This window comes from Diabrotica virgifera, chromosome 5 (assembly GCF_917563875.1).
Source record: "Diabrotica virgifera virgifera chromosome 5, PGI_DIABVI_V3a".
Classification (NCBI taxonomy): Eukaryota; Metazoa; Arthropoda; class Insecta; order Coleoptera; family Chrysomelidae; genus Diabrotica; species Diabrotica virgifera.
The window spans coordinates 225,999,607-226,022,811 of record NC_065447.1 but is presented as its reverse complement, the minus strand read 5'-3'; the positions used below and the strand labels follow the sequence as shown (position 1 = coordinate 226,022,811).

Here is a 23,205-nt window from a genome sequence, read left to right as displayed (position 1 = left end):
AATCAAAACGTCTTGTCGAAACACCATGAAACAAGAGAGAATGCCAAGTAAACCAAACAAAATAAAAACAAAAAAATCTCCTATGATGATTTAAGCCTTTTAATTGGATGGTATGCCTATATGAGGACACAAAAAAATCTTGCCGACCCTGTCTCTAAGGCCACGAGCCGCCACTGCGGTGTTGTATAACATGTCGTATAAAATGTGTATAACATTTTTTTGCTTAAAATGAATGTTTTTACCAACTTTTGTGGTCAAAATATAATAAAAAAAGAATGTGTGTGTACTTTGTACGCACGTAGTAAGAAGTTATACTTCTATTATATGATTTCAACGAAATAAAATACTTTAAACAGTTTATTTTTATTTTATTAAACTAATTTTAATACTTACCACTTTCTAAAAATCCCAAGATTAAAAAAAAGACAGCAATTGTCCGCATTTGAACCCGAGACCTCTCGATCTCTAGTCGAATGCTGTTTCTCGGACATTGTGATAAATCACGGTAACAAATAGGCAAAGTGAAGTATTAAATATAAAAATGTTCTAATAACAGGTACCTACGTATTATCTTACTCCCGAGGAAGACAAATCCAAAGACACAAAAATTCTAATAAATATATTTACTAAAAACACTAATATACTTTTCCACACCTTTTCTGGACTGATACATACATAACTTAAAAGATTTAGCAACGAATAACATACTGTCTCTCTGCGCATGCGCGCAGGATAATAAAAATTCACTCTCTATCGCGCCTAAAGAAGCATAACTTCAAAAAATTCCACCCCCCCCCCCCCCGATGGGGTGACATCCACCCCCATGGTAAGATGATCGCCTTTCGGCATTATATAGATTTTGATCCTTGGACTATCCACTACTTATTCTCAAATTTTCAAGCAAATCGATCTATTCTGTAAAAATTGTCCTATTGTATAATTTTGTCCTATTTTAAGCTTCATTACTTGGACTATTAATCGCAGATAACTTACAGGATATAGTTTATATAATACATTCGCTTAAAAGTCTCTCTGAGAGAGCACGATTGAAAATAAACTTTGAGAAAACTAAAGTGGAAATATAACTAGTTTCCACAAGGAAGAATTTCCTGTAGCTGGCTGTATATCATTAATTACAAGTAAATTTAATATTTTTTTTCCTTTGTAAAAGGTATATTAGTTTAAAAAGCCCCATATAGGGCTACAAACATAGAAACAAAACGTTTTCGCTCTGTAACAAGAGCATCATCAGTGTTACAAGCACATGGTGAGCCACCCAAAAATACAAAGGTTGAAACCTTTTACAAATAGGCTAAAAGTCTTATATAAATATAAACATCCTAAAATCCAAATGATGGATAAAATTCCTATGGATGTGGCTTTAGGGCAACATATGACTCCCACAGGTGGTAAGTGGGTTAATTAATTAGGTCATTATGGTAGGGGAAGGCGGGGCGGAATGGGGTACTAAGTTGAAACTGATTTTTAAAAATAAGTTAGGATTAATTATTTAAGCTGCATATCATTATATAAACTGATTGTAATGTTGTTGACATTATATTAAAATATTATTTTTTTATAACAACAAGAACAGTAAGTTTGTTACTAAAATATTAAACAATGTCAATTGCCCCGTTCTGCCCCTGCACCGGGGCACAACGGGGTAGTCATTACAAGATTAGTGAAATTAATAAAAAAATAACTTAATAATTGTAATTTTAAGTCCAATTATTAAGTACCGTTGAAAAGTCATTTTATGTTAAATTATGTTAAGCTAAGTTCATCACTGGCACTTTATTAAAGCCCATAACTCTGGCGCCAGATGTTGACTCAGGTTCCCGAAGTGATAAAATAGGATTTCTCTTTAAAAATCCATTGACCCAATCTTGGCCGGCGACTTCACTAGTAAATATGTGGGCTAGGCCATTTCTTACAGCTAACTGATAAGCTAAAGTACGCAAATCTATCATCGTTAGACCAAATAATCGATACTCCATAATTTTTAAATAGCTCATGAGCTCATATTCTTGCTTTTCGGTAAAAACAGCTTAAAATTTCCCTGCTGTTTTGTCAATATGGTACTGCAGATCTATCCTTTTCTCTGCAGGATATCTCCAGGTAATTTGGAGAACATTCAATTGCTTTGGAGCCTTCAAATAACCTACTTGACCAGAAATAACCGCTTCGGCAGCATTATTCATATCTATCTTTAGTAGACCATGGCTGTCTATTCCGTATTCGTCTTCCTTTTGTATACTAGAACCATCTGAAATAGAAGACAAATAGTTAAATATAGAGTTCCTGTTTAATAAAAATAGTGTGGGGCGGCACGGGGTACTTCCCCATTCCGCCTCAAGTGGACTTCCCCATTCCGCCCCAAGCACATGATTTATTTCATCAAGCTATGGTCACTCGAAAACGATTGGTAAGAAAACGTTTGTCTAGACTAAACGAAAGCTAAATAAATACTCTACAAGTATTACCAACTAACGTTGTAAAAAAAACAAGCGTGTGCAACTTACCTTGGTCATAAAATCACAAACAGTTAAAAATTATAAGCGAAAAACCACGCAACGATATATTCACGTTGTTAACGTCAAGAGAACTAGACAAACATGCCTACCGGTCTTCAGTCACACTACACTGATGTACTTTTACTTATCGCTGCTAGTCTGCAGCACATCATTGATACTTAAAAATACCAATCTTCATTCCGCCCCGCTACCCCATTGCGCCCCGCCTTCCCCTATAAGAGGCCTGTCACCTCAAGACTAGCGGGAAACTGGCTACAAGAGGCCCAGTGTAGAGAACACTGAAAATAACTGAGGGAGGCCTATGTCCAGCAGTGGACTCGATTGACTGATTGATGATGATGAACATAATGAGATAACGGTATTTCTAGGAAGTTACATCGTGCAGATGAAGATCTTATTCATTTTTGTACACGCCTTGTATAAAAAATACATTTTAGATATTTTAGTTGACATGCTTCACGTAGACAACATTGATATTAAATACGTTAGAACAACTGTTTCCAAAGTATAGCTACTTGTAAAGTGTTCTTTATCAAGCTGATCCACCTTTGTGCATGTCAAAATATTTCAATTTCACCAAATTAGTTCAATAAACATTATAATTCGCAACTATCGGGTTTGAAATCTATTAACACTGACCACTATGCCATGAAGCAGAAGGTAGTGATATCGAATGTTGAAGATTTATCTATGAATAAATATGCATTTGTAACAGCTTTATGCCATAATTCATATTAATTGGAAAACGGATTTATTTCCAGTGTGAACGATTTATCGACTAAAAGAACAGGACTAATTAGTAAGATAGTTCTAAGGAGCAGCCTCGTGGGAGATGATGGGTAAAGGGGAAATAAGCATTCAGCCAGTTGAACGTGAAGGTAGAAATTTACAAGTTGCAATGCGGCAACGAAAATCGATTTTCTATGATCCCATTACTTAGTATACCCCAAAGTATAATCAGGCGACCCGAGATTAGAAGTATAGGAGAGAAAAGTTCGGATCTTATTTAATCATACATTTAACACGAGAACTATAAAAACGGAGATCGATAATGTGTGGGGAGAAAAATCTTATCGGAAGTTTTTAAGGAATTTTTTATATTTATAAGATTTTATTTTAAAAGAAATGACTTTTCTTATGATATGTGATTTTAGGAATACTAACATTTGACTAACACAAGTAAAGGAAAATTCATACATTTATTTTATCTTCTTTACCAGTTTACTGCATGTTTTGAGGAACTTCACCGGCTCGGGTTCTTCCTATTTGTTTGGGAGAAGTTTGAATCCATATTTCTCCTTGTCAATCCACATTCCATTTATATAGACAGACATCGTGATTCTCATAGTTCCCAGGCCGCGATCCCCGTTCACCTAAACTGGAGAGCTTGTTAGCTCAGATAATATACTTTTCATCGTTTCCATGGCTTTGTTGTCATCATCGTTCTTTGTGACAAAGACTGAAACGTCTGCTATTATGTCAAAGACATCCTCCTCTTTTACGACAGTTCTTGTGAAGACATCCTCTGGCCAGTCCTCCTTTAGGAACTCTATAATCTACTCGTACTCGCATATTGCCATCTTATCCGCGATACCGTCCACTCTCCTTTTAATGGCTTCTGGGTTCTCTAGGTCCACTTGAACCCCCCATTGTCGCCATCTTCTTAACTTTCAAGGGTTCCATGTTGGTCTGCACACCTCTGTATGTGATACAAGCATACTTCTTTGGAACCACTTATTTTTTCTTGTTTTTCTCCACTTCCTCGGTATAATCGAACAACCGATTTCTCAGGATGTCGACCCCCATCTTTATGACTAGCTTTGTATTTGACACCTCGACTATGAGTTTTTCAAGTGCCGCTACACTATCCTGGAGGCGTTTTAACTTTGATCTGGCATTGCAGTTGGGCGTCTGCTCCTCTTCCTTCAAACTGCTCGTTTCTGTTTGATATTCCTTTTCTTGATTTCTGCTATTACCATTCATCATCTGAGCTGTTCCCGCTGTCGTAGCTAATCGCTTTTTCTTCTTCTTCAATTACGTTTTCTTTCCTTAGAACCCCTTTCATTTTATTTTTTCTGTCGTTTCCATTGTGAAAGATTTATCGACTAAAAGAACAGGACTAATTAGTAAGATAGTTCTAAGGAGCAGCCTCGTGGGAGATGATGGGTAAAGGGGAAATAAGCATTCAGCCAGTTGAGCGTGAAGGTAGAAATTTGCAAGTTGCAATGCGGCAACGAAAATCGATTTTCTATGATGCCAATATTAAGTATACCCCAAAGTATAATCAGGCGACCCGAGATTAGAAGTATAGGAGAGAAAAGTTCGGATCTTATTTAATCATACATTAAACACGAGAACTATAAAAACGGAGATCGATAAAGCGTGGGGAGAAAATCTAATATATTTTATCGGAATTCATATTGTTTCAGGATTAAGATTTTATTTTGAAAGAATTGATCTTTTGTTATGATATGTGATTTTAGGATATTGAAGTTTGATTAACATAAATAGAGAAATAATCGTAAACATTATTTATTTTATTTTTGTATAAAGAACTCCGGCATCTTGCTTAAGTAAAAGTAATTTCAGTTAAATTGGCTCAAACTTTGCGGAGATAACGGATCAAAAGTTCTCATTGTCCCAAGACTCAGAAATCAATGGTTTCGGAGCATATATTTGAATGATATACACGGTGGTAGTAAATAAGTGCAACAAACTTCAGCTGAGGATTCTGCATTTAATAATGAAAGTTCGCTATATGAATGTATGTCTTCAAATGCTTCGATTTTCGAGATATGTGATGTTGACAAGTTATTTATTGCTCTGAAACTGGTTTAGATATGAAAAAAAAATTTGATGGGTGTTAATAAGTAGTAGATAATGGTCTGAATTGTTTAAAGAAAAAAATGGTACGCCACTGAGTCATTTCGAATTAAAAACCATTTTTATTTCCTTGTTCAATTTGTGACAAAAAAATCTTTCCCACCTTTTTTTATATGAGGCGTTTTTATGAAAAAAATAAAATATTAATGCCTGGTTGCACCTACAGATCTTAAGCTTAAGACGTGCATTAAGCTCAGCTTACGAAACATAATCATTGCACCATTGATGAGTCATGGATCAATTTTTAGCTTTCTTTAGAAGAAAAATTTATTTTTTGATAAAATTTAATTTTATTATTCAATATAGTTACCTTCAAGGGCGATTCAACGATTATAGGGGTCATACAACTTTTCAATACCATTTTTTTTTAATACAACTTCCAATTTTTTATTACAAACCTTTTTAATACAAACGCTCCAATAACGCAGTGGCGGCTCGTGACCTCAGTATGCGGGTAGGCTACACATATACTTCGGGTAGGCGACAAAAAATATCCTACAGTTTGTAATACATTTTGAGCCGTCTTGCAATACTAAATGTAATCTACGAGCGCAACAATGTGTAAAAATTGCTTTTGGAGCATCTACTTTAATTTTTGATTGTAATCCGTTTAAAAAGCCAGCCATTACACTTGCACCATCGTAAAATTGAGCAATTAATTTATTTTTGTAATCATATGGCTCAAGCACGTTTGAAATTAAACTATATAGAGCGTCTGCAGATCTATTATCGCTAACATCAAAAAACCCTAAAAATCTTTCTGTTACCTGACCAACTTTGTTAACAAAACGGATTGTTAAAGTACACTCTGATTTTTCGGTTATATCAGTAGTATCGTCAGCTAGTATAGAAAAAAATTGACTTTCATTAATTTCTGTTGAAATTTCATTTTTTACGTAATCGGCAAGACAATCTATTAAATCATTTTGTATTGTTTTTGACAAACCCGTGAACACCCCTTCTATTTTTTAACATGATCCTGGATTTCCTGATCGCGTTTAACTACTAAATTAAAAATTTCTTTAAAATTACCCATGTTTGAAGAATTATGGCTCTCATCACGACCACGAAATGTAAGTTCTTGTTTTGCTAAAAGAATTGTAACATCAATTTCTTCAACTTCTTCAATCTTTTTCAACTTCTTCATTATATATCTTATTAGATAGAGAAATATGTCCAGCGAAAGCACTGTCAGTAGTTTGTTTATTTTTTTCTAACCGTTTTAAATGTAAGCAATTGTTTAAATGTTCTTTCGAAGATTCATGTTTTTTTACACTAGCTGATAAATTTTTCAAATCTGAATATCCCTGACTCACCCAAACATTTTGCTTCAAATTTGAGAGCAACAGACAAGGCCAACAGAAAAGTGAATTTTTAAAATAACTTCCGCTTAGCCATTTATGATTTTCATACCATATTGTTTTAAACGATCTCGAAAATGGTTGATTGTCTTTTGTCTTATCTGTGGATAATTTGGATAATTTTTGCTATTTTATTGTAGATATTGTGTCAAAATTTATAAATTACAATTTTGAAATAAGTAATTTCCCATTCAATATTTAATTTATATTAATAATTTATATTATTGTACTACATTTGAAGAGGGTAGGCGGCGCCTACCTTGCCTACCCCGACGGGCCGCCCCTGCAATAACGGAATATAAGTAATAGTCGCTGTTAATGGTTTTTCCCTTTTCAAGATAGTCGATGAATATTATACTATCATCATCCCAAAATACTGATGCCATAATCTTGCCAGCCGACTGTTGCGTCTTTCTACGCTTTGGTGTCCACTCGGCTGACTGTAGACTGTAGACACCGATCATTTCCGGTGTGAAATGATGGAGCCATGTTTCGTCCATTGTAACATATCGATGCAAAAATTCGGTTTTATTACGATTGAACAGCTTCAAACGCTTCTCGAAATCATCAATTCGGTGTTGTTTTTGATCGATTGTAAGCTCTCTCGGCACCCACTTTGCACAGAGCTTTCGCATACCCAAATATTTATCAACAATTTATATCGAACACTTTCCTTTAATACCGTAGAATCTCAGCTATCTCGAACAACTTCACTTTACGGTCACCCAAAATTATTTTATGGACTTTTTTGATGTTTTCGTCGGTAACAGCTTCTTAAGGGACGTCCACTGCGTGCATCATCCTCGGTACTCATTTCGGCTCGTTTAAACTTAGCAAACCAGTCTCAACTATTAATTATCCTGGTGCAGAGTCCGAATAATGTTTATCAAACCAAGCTTGAGCTTCAACAGTTTTTTTTTTTCGTCAAAAAGCAATGCTCTTTTAAGACACGTTTTATTCATCTTTATCCATTACTACAAGTTGCTTTTGGCAGTAGTGCCATATATGTGTCAGCCTACAAACTTTTCATCCCACTAAAACGTTAAGATTTTTTATTGTTTTGCTTCAAAAAGGACACCACATGTTAAAAATAGATCAAGAGAATATTTTGTCACAAATTGAACGAGGAATTCAAAATAAATATTTTTAATTTGAAATATTTCAGTGCCATTTTTTTTTTAATTGAGACTTAACCCTTTCGGGTTATTTTGGGCTCAAATGGTACCTGGAGCATAATACATGGGACAATTTGTACATCCATGTTTAAGTTCACATATTTTATGTATGTTTCCATGACCGATCAATTTTAAAGGGTTTTTACCTATATATTTTTGTATTCTGGTGGTTAGCATGTAAGAATCACGCAAGCACTGATGATGATCGGTCATCCGATCGAAAACTAGTTCTGTAATGTAATCCTTTTTAGAGATTTTAACAAATATATCTTTTATAAAGGATTTTAGTCGTTTTTTGTAATATATGGTATACATCCAACTACAGGAAAACTTTTTCCTCGTGTATTTTTAACCCTTTCGTTCACAGTGTCCTCAATTGAGGACAACCTATTTTATAATTTTTTGTATGTAGCTCTATGTGTTTTAACCCTTGTAACACATTGTCCCCGATTATGGACATTCTATTCCGTCTAATGAGTACTAGTGCTGCCATCTAACAGCTTTTGAACAAAATATTTAACAACTTTTTCTTAAAATTAGTTACCGCGGATTTTCTGAAAAACGTGGTCTTGTTTGTGGACATTGTGAGTCAACGGAAAAATTATTTTTTTAAATAAATATAAAAACGCGATCCGTCCAAGAAGCATAACTAGATGGATTTCATCATTGGCTCATACACGATGATAAACCTAATGCATCTAGATGTAAATTGCCTGATTGTAAGAGCTACTCACAAATGACATGCAACAAATGCAATGTTCATCTCTGTACAAGTAGGTAAAGAAAAAAATTGTTTTGTAAGATACCATACATTATTTATTCTTTAGTTTTTGTTTTTTGTCAGTATTGTGTACATATCTAATATTTTTACTCCATTCGCTAACGATGTCCTCAAATGAGGAAATCTTGTAGTGACCAAACTGTGAAATTTAAAAATGTAAAACTAATATCAAAAATTCGTAAAAAACCATTCTTACTGTTGCAAATTTCAGATTTTTAGCTTAAAGAAATTTAATTCGTGAACGAAAGGGTTCAAGAAAACTAGTCAGATCACATCAGTATCTAATGAAATTACTGATATTAAATAATTATTAATTCAATTTAAAATAAATAAAATAATAATTAAATATTTATATTATTTTTTATCAGGTATACTATATTCACTGATTATTTCAAATATATTTAAGTCCTAACTATACCTACTCTGCCTTTTATTTTACAGGTAACAAATTCGTTCCTGAAATCATAGAAGATGGATATAAAGTTCATATGAAACTTAGAATAAATTTGTTAGAACCAAAAGACTACGGAGTGTATAAATGCATATCAAAAAATTCATTAGGAGACATGGAGGGAACAATAAATGTGTACAGTAAGTATATTTTTTAGACAGCTATGGTTTGTTTTTAAACCAAGAGGAGTGATTCAAATTTACCGCGCTCTAATGCTTCTTTGTAATTGGTCCAACCGCAGGCAAGTTTACTCCACTGTTATAAAATGTTGACACTAATTATTACATTTATCAAATTTTGACAATCTTGGCATTTCATAGGTTAATTAAGTTATATCGGCGATTTTTTTGTGTTTTCTTTATTATTCCTTTAATATGTAGATTTATAGTCTGCTTTCATATAAAAATCAGTTGTTTTTAGAACTTTTTAGCGGATATATTAATATAATATAATATTTATGGATTACCGTTGAATGCCGACATGTTCAACCAAAAAAGAAGATGTAGTTGGTGACTTTTCTAGTCACTTTCTTGGGTATTAATCTGTCTTTTTAGTTTACTCCTCTTGGTTAAAAAATAAACCATAGCATCTTTTAACCACGGTATCCTAGTTTTTATTTATCAAAAATGTATGAGACGTGAAAAAACCTAGAAATAGTATATTGTACAACAAGAGAGAGAAAAGACGTATTTCTCACGAGCGTAGAAGTTTGTTGGCACGAGCCGAGGCACGAGGCGAGTGCCGCAAATCAAGCGAGAGAGAAATTTGTCATTTTCTCTCGTGTTGGACACTGTACTTTTTCTATGGATGCGTTTTTGTCAATAGTTCAAACTTCAAAATTAAATAATTTAGGTGCTTTTAGGTATGTTATATGCCTAAATTGAAATAAAATACATATATACACATAGGTATTTAATATTCTTAATATTTATATAGTTTATTTATTTAAAATTATAATTCACAGTTGAACAGTCTTAAAAGGTAATTTTTGATAAGTTTTGACAAATTTGAACCCATTTTGTTTTACAAAAATAATTGTGTTTGTATTGTACATGTTAAATACCATGGAAATGGCGATCATATGTATGTAAACCGGCGGTGAACCCGTGAGAAAAAATATTTCTCACTGCAATGGCCGACTTTTCTCACTACCTGAGAAATTGTTCATTTTGAATGTATGTAAGTATTGAGAGAAGTTGCACATTGTATAGCATCAATAGAATAAACTTATATATGTGTGAGTATGTGTGTGCAATATTCGTCGAAAAAAACAGTGCGAATTAAGACGGCTATGAAATTAAATATTCACTTTAACCAAATACTATGGACTGTAATACATACAACTCTTGACATTTCCCATTACATTTGAGGAAGCAAAAAAATAGCGCCATCTAGGCGGTCTACGGTGATAACCAGAACAATCTAACCTTACATTTATAAAATTGCTTTATTATTGTTTTTGTATAAGTGTTTGAACTATTTTTATTTTAATTTAATTTAGCAAAATTAGCTTGTTATTCAAAAATTTATAAAATTAAATTTGAATGTTTACGTCAAATTTTACGTTGTCACAACGTAATTTCACCGCAAGCCGACAGTGGCGCTAGTGGCAACGTGCTTCAAGATTTATGTGGGAGTTATATGTATTACAGTCAATAGTATTTGCTTTAACCACTTCATCCTAGTTTTTACTTATCAGGAATGTGTATGACGTTAAAACTAGAAAAAAGTGTATGCGAGAGTGTAAAAATTGTATGTGTATGCGTGTAAGTCTGTGTGTGCGAGAAGTCGTTGCAGATAGCGGTCTCGAAAGTGAACATCCGTTAGAGTTAATAAGTTCTATAAGTTTACGATCTACATGACGATCTTATACGACATGATCAGCTCTTGGAATTTTTAGAATTCCGTGGAATATCCACATCTCAAAATTTTTCAAGCGTCGTAACCATCTTATTGGCAGCGTCCAAGCTTCCACTCCATGTAATTATGTACTGTGTATGTAGTATTTTATCATTTGATATCGTAGAGTTACATCAAGATCTCAGTTGGTGAAAAATTGTGTTTTTGACAATTGACCCTCTTCAAGTAATGGTTGGACTATAAAATGGAAAACAACAGAAATAACAGCCAGAATAGAAATAACAAGAAATGCGTTTGTAAAAATGAGAACAATTTTACACAATAGAGATCTTACATTAGAAGGGAGAGTAAGAGCTGTGACATGTTACATATATTATGCTTTCGATACTACGATATGGACTTAAAAGCTGGACACTCAATCAAGAACACATAAATAGTCCAGTCATTTGAAATGTGGTATTACCGAAGGATGCTTAGAATAGCATGGATACAGAAGAAAACGAACACAGGAATGGGTAAAGAATACGAAAAAATAAACACAATTAAAATTAGAACGTTACAATATCTGGAACACATATTGGCGGGAGAGCGAAATGAAATACTAAGATTGATAACACACGGAAAATAAGGGGAGGAAGTAGTATGGGAAGAAGGAGAATATCATGGTTGAAACATTTAAAACACTGGTTTAAATACAGCTCAATAGAACTCTTCAGCGCAGCGGTAGATAAAGAAAAGATAGTGATGATGATATCCAACTTCCGATTGTGAGACAGCAATTAAAAAAGAAGAAATTTCTTGATTTTTTTTATTTTAGTAATCACTTCTTGCGGCAGAAGGAATTAAGAACATTGGGTGAAAAGATGACTTTATTTTTTTTTTTGTACATTTCGTGTTCGTAAAATCGTATTTTTCTTGCGCAGTCTTTGTACCCTTTTCGTCAATTCGTCTATTCGAAACTCTTTGTTGGATTTTTGTTAAATTTAGGTTTTTTAAGAATGCAAGAGTTGGTCCGATCCTGGAAGGGAAGAGTTTTTTCTCAAAGTATTTTCTCTTAAATAAGTTGCTTTCTCTTTATCTAAGGAGTGTCACTTGCCCTGCTTGTTGGTCTGCGGGTGGTATTTTATTTCTCACCAACTCCCGGTTTACTTGAAATAAACCGGTGAGGGCTTTCCCCTATCCACCACCTGGGGCGCGCTCTCTAGAAGTTACAGGCCAACAGATTAATATGTAATGACAATCTGATTTTGACACTTAAGCAACAACAAAAAAAATTATATGTATGCAACTCAATAAAAAGAGAAAGAAGAAGAATGATTATATGTCAAGATCTTAACAATAAATAGATTAGTAGTGTTTGATATAGATAATGAAGCTTAAAATAGGACAAAACCTCGCAATTTTTACAGAATTGATCGATTTGCTTTAAAATTTAAGAATAAGTAGTGGATAGTCCAAGGATCAAAAACTATATGATGCCGAATGGCGCTTTTACCATGGGGGTGTATGTCAGCCCATCTCGGTGGTGGAAATTTTTGATTATATTTTGACCACAAAAGTTGGTAAAAACGTTCATTCTAAACAAAAAAACGTGCTATAAGTTTTTTGATAAAATCAATAGTTTTCGATTTATTCGCTATCGAAAGTGTTAGTTTTATATCGAAAAAATCAATGTTTTTAATAAGTTTTCTGCTAATAACACCAAAAGTTTTCGTTTTATCAAAACAACTTTGCTTAACAAAAATATACCTTTTAAAAAATTAAGCAAAACTGTATTTTTTAATTTTTTTTAAGACCAATAGTAATCGAGCTACACTTTATTATATTATGTTAGCTCTTCTTCGTCAAATGCTAAATATGTATTGTAGTTTCAAAGTCAAAAGACGGGAAAACTATGCATTTTTCGAGGATAACTTGTTCAAAGTAATTTAAAGTATTTAAAAATATCTATCTCCAGAAATACAAAAAAAGTCTCTAGCTGAAAAATTAAGTGACTATAATGAAAAGATAAATGATTATATTGAAAAGAGTGTCAGTCCCTATTTTTTTCAGCGGAAAAGTGATCGGAAGCAACCTCCTAATCACCACCCTAATTAAGTGACTTATCATGAAAAGAATGTCAGTCCCTATTTTTTTCAGCAGAAAAGTGATCGGAAGCAACCTCCTAATCACCACCCTAATTAAAATCAGTCATTGACCTTATTTGATCTTCTTTATTTATGTATTATTAATAGGTTCTAGAAGTTTGATTGGCTTAGAATAATTAGTTTTTAAAAAAATGGAGTTAAAAGCGAATGACGAATTTTTGTATTTTGGAAAAATTGGCCTTTTCTTCAGAATAGAAAGATTGGCATCGGAGATACGAAAAAATATTTCAATATGAAATTGTAGTTTATTTAATTCCCAAGAAGCTGGTTTGCAAAAATTTTTTCTACGGCAAAAATTGAGTGATCTATTGACACACACACACACATGCTCGTATCAACCCCAGCCCCGGGGAACATGTGTGTTCCAATGGAAAAGTGGAACCCACATGTCCGAAGATCAAACCGGTCACACCCCGTAATGGAGTGGTACCTATCTGACCCCCAAGCTATACCTCCACCCCTCCCCATCGAAGGACATACCGAATGGGGAGGCGTTGATCTTAATGTTACTTTGGATGCCCTGGGTAATGGGACACCCTTTGTATTACTTCATGTGGTTAAGCCACCTGGTTTTAGGGGTAGCTAGAAGAGCTTTTCTCCCTATTAATGACTAAGTTAATTTTTTACTTTACTTTGGACTTGAGTCCTAAAAAAATGTGTTCCGGACATCAAGGCACCAATCTAAATCGGTGTCTTGCTGTCCAGACCGTGTGTGCTCGGTCACTCAGCCGGCGAATTGGCAAAATAAATTTTGTTCTCCTCGACGGCTGAGCGCCCGATCTATTGACAATTAAAACTTGTAATAACTTGCAAAAACCACCTTTACCAATCTTTTCAAAGTCACCTCTTTTTGCCACTGAGGATTTTAAAAAGATTTAGTATTAATAACCTTATAGATCTTGTAAAAACCTACAAAATTCTTTTTTACCAAACTTTATAAGATAAAAAATAAAAAAGTTACGGTTAAAAAAATCAATATATTTTATTGAAAAAAAGAAGGAGAAATCCAATTGGAAGCATAAATGTCAGTTAAATGTCATAAATGTAAGTTAGCGGTGTTTTTAGTCATTGGCCTTATTCATTCTTTTTTATTTATGTTTTATTAATAGTCCAGGAACTGAAGTGTTTCACCTCGCAATTTTTACAGAATGGATCGATTTGCTTGAAAATTTAAGAACAGGTAGTGGATAGTCCAAGGATTAAAATCTATATGATGCCGAAAGGCGCTTTTACCATGAGAAGCTGGTTTGCGTGATCCCGGTGGTGGAAATTTTTTATTATATTTTGACCGCAAAAGTTGATAAAACCATTCATTCTAAGCAAAAAATGGTCTATACATTTTTTTGATAAAATGAATAGTTTTCGATTTATTCGCTATCGAAAGTGTTAGTTCTATATCGAAAAAATAAGTGTTTTTCAATAATATACTAATTTACGATTCACTCAATTTTTGCCGAAGAAAAAATTTTCTCAAACCAATTTCTTGGGAATTAAATAACCTACAATTTCATATTTAAACATTTTTTCGTATCTCTGATGCTAATCTTTCTATTCTGAAGAAAATGCCATTTTTTACCAAACTACAAAAATTCGTTATTCGCTTTTAACTCCAGTTTTTTAAAAACTAATATTTGTAAGCCAGTCAAACTTCTAGAATCTATTAATAATACATAAATAAAGAGGAATGAATAAGGCCAATGACTAAAAACATTGCTAACTTACATTATTATGCTTCCAATTGAATTTCTCCTTTTTTTTTCAAAAAATATATTGATTTTTTAACCGTAACTTTTCTATTTTTTATCTTAGAAAGTTTAGTAAAAAAGAATTTTGTAGGCTTTTATAAGGTCTAGAAGACTATTAAAATTAATTGATTTTAAAATCCTCAGTCGCAAAAAGAGGTGACTTTGAAAGGGTTGGTAAAGGTGGTTTTTGCATGTTATTACAAGATTTAATTATCAATAGCTCACTTAATTTTTCCTGTAGTAAAAATTGTTGCAAACCAGTTTCTTTAGAATTAAATAAGCTACAAGTTCCTATTTAAACATTTTTTCGTATCTCTGATGCTAATCTTTGTATTCTGAAGAAACATTTGGCATTTTTTTCCAAACTACAAAAATTCGTTATTCGCTTCTAACTCCATTTTTTTAAAACTAATCTTTCTAAGCCGGTCGAACTTCTAGAACTTGTTAATAATATAAAAATAAAGAAGTCCAAATAAGGTTAATGACTAATTTTAATTAGGGTGGTGATTTGGAGGTTGCTTTGGTTCACTTTTTCGCTGAAAAAAGTAGAGACTAATATTCTTTTCAATATACGTCACTTAATTTTTAAGCTAAAGACTTTGTTTTTATTTCTGGAGATAGATATTTTAAAATGCTTTAAATTAGTTTAAACAAGTTATTCTCGAAAAATGCATAGTTTTCCCGTCTTTTGACTTCGAAATACAGTATTTAGCATTTGACGAAGAAGAGCTAACATTTAATAATGTATAGCTCGATTACTATTGGTCTTAAAAAAAACTAAAAGAAACGGTTTTGTTTATTGTTTCAAAAGGTACAATTTTGTTAAGTAAAGTTGTTTTGATAAAACGAAAACTTTTGGAGTTATTAGCCGAAAACTTATTAACAACATTGATTTTTTCGATATAAAGCTAACACTTTCGATAGCGAATAAATCGAAAACTGTTAATTTTATCAAAAAAATGTATAGAACGTTTTTTGCTTAGAATGAATATTTTTACTAACTTTTGCGGTCAAAATATAATAAAAAATTTCCACCCCCGAGATGGGGTGACAACCACCCCCATGGTAAAAGCGCCTTTCAGCATCATATAGATTTGTATCCTTGGACTATTCACTACTTATTCTCAAATTTTCAAGCAAATCGATCCGTTCTGTAAAAATTGCGAGATTTTGTCCTATTTTAAGTTTCATTACTTGGACTATAATAGATTCTAGAAGTTTGACTGGTTTAGAATGATTAGTTTTTAAAAAAACTGAAGTTAAAAGCGAATAACTAACTTTTGTAGTTTGGTAAAAAATGCCGTTTTCTTCAGAATAGAAAAATTAGCATCAGGGATACGAAAAAAGGTTTAAATATGAAATTGTAGGTTATTTAGTTCACAAGAAATTGGTTTGAAACAAATTTTTTACGGCAAAAATTGAGCGAATCGTAAATGAGTATTATCGAAACACATTAATTTTTTCAATATAAAACTAACTTTCGATAGCGAATAAATCAAAAACTATTAATTTTATCAAAAAAATGTATAGAACATTTTTTGCTTAGAATTAGAATTTTTATCAACTTTTGCGGTCAAAATATAATAAAAAATTTCCATACCCGAAATGGGGTGGTAACCACCCCCATTGTAAAAGCGCCTTTCGGCATCATATAGATTTTGATCTTTGGACTATCCACTACTTTTCTCAAATTTTCAAGCAAATCTATCCATTCTATAAAAATTGTGAGGTGAAAAAATTCGGTTCCTGGACTAAGATATACAGTAAAATATTCCGAATTTCATCAAATCAAAAATCACATGATCCTCGAGCTTCTTTACCAAGAGTTTTTTATCTTATATGGAACACTATAGGACACAAATATTCGTGTTTTGAAGGATAATTGGAAGGAATTTGGAGGACACTATCAAAGCTGAGATTGAAAATAAATTTCTGGTTTGTTTCTTCTTGTATTGTCTATCAGTTTCGGATGTTGGCGACCATCATGGCAATCTGTACTTTGCACACTGCTGCTCTGAAAAGATTTGTGATTGTTGTGTTGTAGAACCACGTATGTAGATTTTTCAAAGGAAATCCTTGTCTTACTGGTCCTCGTTTTTCGTCGACTTATCCTTGTAAGATTAGTTGCAGCATTCCATATCTGTCGCCGGTATTTAATTTTGGCTGTTTTTATTGTGTTTAACTTTTTCTTTTGCATTCTCAACAAACCACCCTGGTTAGTAACGTGATGGGTATAAGATATCTTCAGGATTCGATGATAAGGCCACATTTCGAAAGCCTCAATTTTCTTACAGGTGGTGTCTGTGAGAGTCCAGGACTCAACTCAGTACAACAATATAGGAAAGACCAACCAATATCGTAGTAACCTGATTTTTATGGGGATTGACAAATTATGACATTAAATAGCTTAGCAATTTTCTGAAATCCAGATCTTGCTTTCTCTATCCTATATTTTATTTCTTGAGAATGGTCCCAATTTTCATTGATGTTCGTACCAAGGTAGGTGTATGTTTTTACTCTTTCTATTTGTTGACCGTTCACGCTCTTTCGTCCAAATTGCTGTTCCTTCTTAGATATCATCAAACATGCTGTTTTCTTAATATTTAGTTATGTGTGGTCTGTCCTTTTTGTATGGTTGTGAGACATGGACATTAAAAACCACAATTCTAAACAAATTAGAAGCATTCGAATTGTGGTGCTATCGACGAATCCTAAAGATATCGTGGGTTTCGCACACTTCCCATGAAAGTGTTCTTCAAATGATGAATTCAAAACGCCATATAATTCGAGGACTTAAATACCATCTGCTTCGCCTTATAATACAAGGAAAAGCGGAAGGAAAGAGAGGGATTGGTCGAAATGAACTTTCATGACTGCCTAATATTAGACAATGGTGTGGCTCCACAGCAGAAGAATTATTTCGCGCAACAGCCGATAGAGAAAGGTTTCAGGAAATTGTAAACATGATGATGGCTAACGTCTGAATACAGGCACGGCACCTAAAGAAGAAGAAGTATTTAGTGAAAGTCCACATCTCTGGCTTAGTTCTGTGATTATATTCATTTTTAGTCAAGGAACCGAAGCTATTCACCTTGCAATTTTTACAGAATGGATCGATTTGCTTGAAAATTTGAGAATAAGTAGTGGATAGTCAAAGAATCAAAATCTATATGATTCCGAAAGGCGCTTTTGCCATGGGGGTGGCTGCCACCCCGTCTCGGGGGTGGAAATTTTTTATTATATGTTGACAGCAAAAGTTGATAAAACATTCACTCTAAGCAAAAAATGTTCTATACATTTTTTTACTAAAATTAATTGTTTTCGATTTATTCGCTATCGAAAATGTTAGTTTTATATCGAAAAATTCAATGTTTTTCGATTACTTACTCAGTTACGATTCACTCAATTTTTACCGTAGAAAAAATTTTTTCAAACCTACTTCTGGGGAATTAAGTAACCCACAATTTAATATATAAACATTTTTTCGTATCTCTGATGCTAATCTTTCTATTCTGAAGAAAATGGCATTTTTACCAAACTACAAAAAATCGTTGTTTGCTTCGGTTAACTCCAGTTTTTTAAAAACTAATCATTCCAAGCCACCCAAACTTTTAGGCTCTATTAATAATACATAAATAAAGAAGAATGAATAAGGCCAATGTCAAAAACACCGCTAACTTACATTATTATGCTTCCAATTAGATTTCTCCTTTTTTTTTGTTTAAAAAATATATTGATTTTTTAACCGTAACTTTTTTATTTTTTTATCTTAGAAAGTTTGGTAAAAAAGAATTTTGTAGATTTTTACAAGATCTATTAGGTTATTAGTATTAAATCCTTTTAATATCCTCAGTCGCAAAAAGAGGTGACTTTGAAAGGGTTGGTAAAGGTGGTTTTTGCGTGTTATTACAAGTTATAATTATCAATAGTCCACTCAATTTTTGCCGAAGAAAAAACTTTTGCAAACCAAGTTCATGGGAATTAAATAAGCTACAATTTGATGTTTAAACATTTTTTCGTGTCTGTGATGCTAATCTTTCTATTCGGAAGAATTTTAGGAAGGGCATTTTTTGCCAAACTACTAAAATTCGTTATTCGATTTTAACTCCATTCTTTTTAAAACTAATTATTCTAAGCCGGTCACACTTCTAGAACCTGTTAATAATACATACTTAAATAAAGAAGACAACATAAGGTCAATGACTAATTTTAATTAGAGTGGTGATTATGGGGTTGATCCTGATCACTTTTTCGCTGAAAAAAAAATAGGGACTGACATTCTTTTCATTATAAGTCACTTAATTTTTGAGCTAGAGACTTTTTTTTATTTCTATAGATAGATATGTTTAAATACTTTAAATTAGTTTTAACAAGTTATCCTCAAAAAATGCATAGTTTTCTCGTCTTTTGACTTTGAAACTACAATATCTAGCATTTGATGAAGAAGAGCTAACATATAATATAGTATAGCTCGACTACTATTGGTCTTAAAGAAAATTCAAAAAAACTGTTTTGTTTATTTTTTCAAAAGGTACATTTTAGTTAAGCAAAGTTGTTTTGATAAAACGAAAACTTTTTGAGTTATTAGCAGAAAACTGATTAAAAACATTAATTTTTTCGATATAAAACTAACACTTTTGATAGCGAATAAATCGAAAATTATTAATTTTATCAAAAAAATGTATAGAACATTTTTTGCTTAGAATTAACGTTTTTATCAACTTTTGCGGTCAAAATATAATAAAAAATTTCCAACCCCGTGGTGGGGTGGCAACCACCCCATGGCCAAAGCGCCTTTCCGCATCATATATATTTTGATCCTTGAGCAGTCCACTACTTATTCTCAAATTTTTAAGCAAATCGATCCATTCTGTCAAAAATTGCGAGGTTTTGTCCTATTTTAAGCTTCATTACTTGGACTATAACTCCTGGAGGGCTTCAGAACTGTCAGCGAATACCAGCGTGTCGTCTGCGTATCTTATGTTATTGAGATATTCTCCGTTACTTCGAATTTCGTCTTCAGCATCATCCACTCCTTCTTAAAAGATTTCCTTAGAGTGGATGTTGAACAGCATTGGGGATAGTTTTACATATCAATAATAAGCTTAAATTCGATCAACACATTATATTATTTTTAATAAAAAAAGCTATCTATAGCTTGTTCTACCCTTATTTACCACTATTAATTTGTTTTCTTATTTTTAGGAATTCCTAATCCTAATCAATACATTCATACTAACAAGAAGCAACAAGGTAAGTTTGATTTTTTAATATGTATGTACTTGCACAGATTATTTTTATATATTTGGAGATCCAACATCAAACATCTAACATACAAAACAAAACAAAATTACTTTAAAAAAACCAATCCACGTGAAATCAACAAGTATATAGCTGTCTAAGTATAAAGACGATTTTAGTAAACAAAACTCGTTAACCAGGATGGCATGAGAGCTATGTGCTAAAGCACTGATCTAATTATAAACAGACAGAGGCCATCCACGTTTTACAGCTAATAATTCAGCTAATAATACAAGGACATTTAGGATTCATGTCTTTTATGTCATTTAGGATTCATGGTCTTATTGACCCTGACTCTCTGATAGTTTTCTCCAACGTGACGTTAAACAAAATACAGCACAATACATCCCCTCATCTTAGTTTGTCTGGATTAGGATTTTAATTTATACTTTGACTGTTTCTTTTACTATGACAACAAACTATGATGGAATGTCTCAATGTCTGTATCAAAAATATTCTTGATTGATGTCATATCTATATTAAATTCATTAGTATCTGCCTCAACACAAAGATCTAGTCTATTATGGTCTTCTTTTTGCAGAAATTCTAAGCTTGTTCAATTGAAACACATCTTTATCTTTGGTCAGGTTAGCCTTGGACACAATTGTAATCATTTAACTGACGTTCTGGAATGTTAGTTATAGGTTTGTTCCAACTATAGACATAATAACACGTAGATTATTCCAGGTCCGAAAAATAGCGTAACGCGGAGCAGTTCGGGTCGGTGGTCTATCTATCTCTATCTACCGGCGCTTATCTTTCTCTCTCTCTAGCATATGATGGCTGCAGCCTCTGTGTCTGTGTCGTTCCATTACTCCCACCTCTTGGTACATACGCTCACACTCGTACGACAGACAAAGATAGCTAGACCACTGTACTTGATATTGGCGTTACACCCCGATGCATTGAGTGGCATATGCCTAGCCTGCTCTATTGTTAACATGTCTCTGGTTCCAACTCCATACAAAACCGTTCTTAAATCGTTACGCGCATGCGTAATAACAAATAATTATGCGCAGTAATACATTTTTCGTTACTGCGCATACTCGTAACCGTTCAAGAACGGTTGTGTATCGAGTTGGAACAAACCTAATGTTTGTAAAAAGTCACACTGATCAGTCCCTATTGTTTGTATTTACCTGCGATGTGATTTCAATACCTTCCTATGGCGTTTGTTGTAAGCAATCCGTCCAAATATAATCATCGTGTGGTCATACAAACTTCAACCTTCTGCGAGCAAGGTCACGTTAACATTTCTTTTTCAACCAAGAAGGATCCTTTCTTCGCCTGGGAAACGCCCAGAAAAACTTTCGCGTGGTGTTATTCTATTGCACGACAAATCTCGGCCTTATGTCATCAAAAAATTGAAGGAAAAGCTACAACTAAAAAAAAGGATGATATTAGGGCATCCATCATATAGTTCCGATTTATCGCTCTACGATTTTCACATCTTTGGACCACTGAAAATGGCGTTAAAAGGTAATCTTTTTAAGATGGAGGATAACATACAAAATGTAATAAAAGAATTCTTCGACCTAGAGCCACAAGAATTCTTTAAACAAGGTATGTATAGGTTGGTGAAACAATGGAATAATGGTCTTAAATATCATCATCATCCAGCCTCAAAAGTCCACTGCTGAACATAGGCCTCCTCCCCTCGTTTCCAACCCCATCTATCCTGCGCCGCCCTCATCCAGTTTTTATTTACCTTTCTTAAGTCGTCAGTCCTCTTGTAGGAGGTCGACCGACGCTTCTCTTGTCTTCTCTTGGCCTCCATTCCAATAACCTCTTCGTCCATCGCCCATCTGTCATTCTGGCTACGTGTCCTGCCCATCTCCACTTCAACCTGGCTATCCTCTCGATGACGTCAGTCACCTTTGTTCTTCTCCTGATTTCTTCGTTTCTGATTTTGTCTCGCAGAGTTATTCCTAACATTGACCGCTCCATTCTTCTCTGCGTGACTCTTAGTTTGGTAGCCGAGGCTTTAGTTAAGGTAAGTGTTTCTGATCCGTACGTCAAGACTGGGAGGACGCACTGATCGAATACCTTTCTCTTTAGACATGTGGGTAACTCACTTTTAAAAGTTTCTCTCAGTTTTCCAAATGCTGCCCACCCAAGACCGATTCTTCTCTTCAGCTCATGAGTCTGGTTATCCCTGCCAATCGTAATTTCATGTCCCAGGTATTTATATCTATCTACGAGTTCTATTTCCTTCCCACCAATACTGATGTTCTGGTTGGGTACCAAATTTGTCATTATTTTTGTTTTTGAGATGTTTATATTTAAACCAACATTTTCTGTAGCTACAACGAGTTCTTGTACCATCTCTCTTGCCATACCTAGATCCTCAGCTACTATGACTATATCATCGGCGAAACGTAAGTTGTTTAGGTATTCTCTATCTATTTTTATTCCCTTTGTCATCCAATCCAAACTCTTGAAAGCATGTTCTAAGACCGTATTAAAAAGTTTAGGTGACATTGGGTCTCCTTGTCTAACCCCCCGTTCTATTTTTATGCGATTACTGTTAGTATGTAATTTGACAGTGGTTGTTGCCTGTAAGTATATTTTATGTAATAATTTTGTATACCTATAATCTAGCCTGCATTCTTTAAGCGCCTGTAATATTTTGCTAAGTTCAACTGTATCAAAGGCTTTATGAAAATCGATAAAAAACTAGAACAGGTGTCTAGTGTCTAGGTGAACTAGGTCTTAAATATAGTGGTAGTTATTTTCAGATGTTTGCCGATAATTTTTTGGCGGATCAAAGATGCGTTTCAATTACAAAAATAAATTTGATAATGTCTTAGACTTAGATACTATATTCAGCAACTTCCTAATACACTCACCGGCAGAGAAAACGGGCACCCCAAAAAATGGGTCATTTTTAATGTCTTGTATTTCCTAAACCTGATGTCCGATTTAAGTAATTTTTTTAATATGTTATAGCCTTATTCTTTATCAATA

At 33.5% G+C, this 23,205-nt stretch overlaps 1 protein-coding gene across 2 annotated transcripts in view; it reads left to right on the top strand.

The window, feature by feature from the left end:
- LOC126885296 (lachesin) overlaps positions 1–23,205 on the top strand; it is a 909,437-nt gene that overhangs the window by 876,829 nt on the left and 9,403 nt on the right. For both annotated transcript variants that reach the window (XM_050651812.1, XM_050651813.1), the window contains 2 exons: positions 9,176–9,325; positions 20,143–20,190. In XM_050651812.1, the coding sequence (XP_050507769.1) occupies positions 9,176–9,325; positions 20,143–20,190 (198 nt within the window). The remainder of the gene's footprint in view (positions 1–9,175; positions 9,326–20,142; positions 20,191–23,205) is intronic.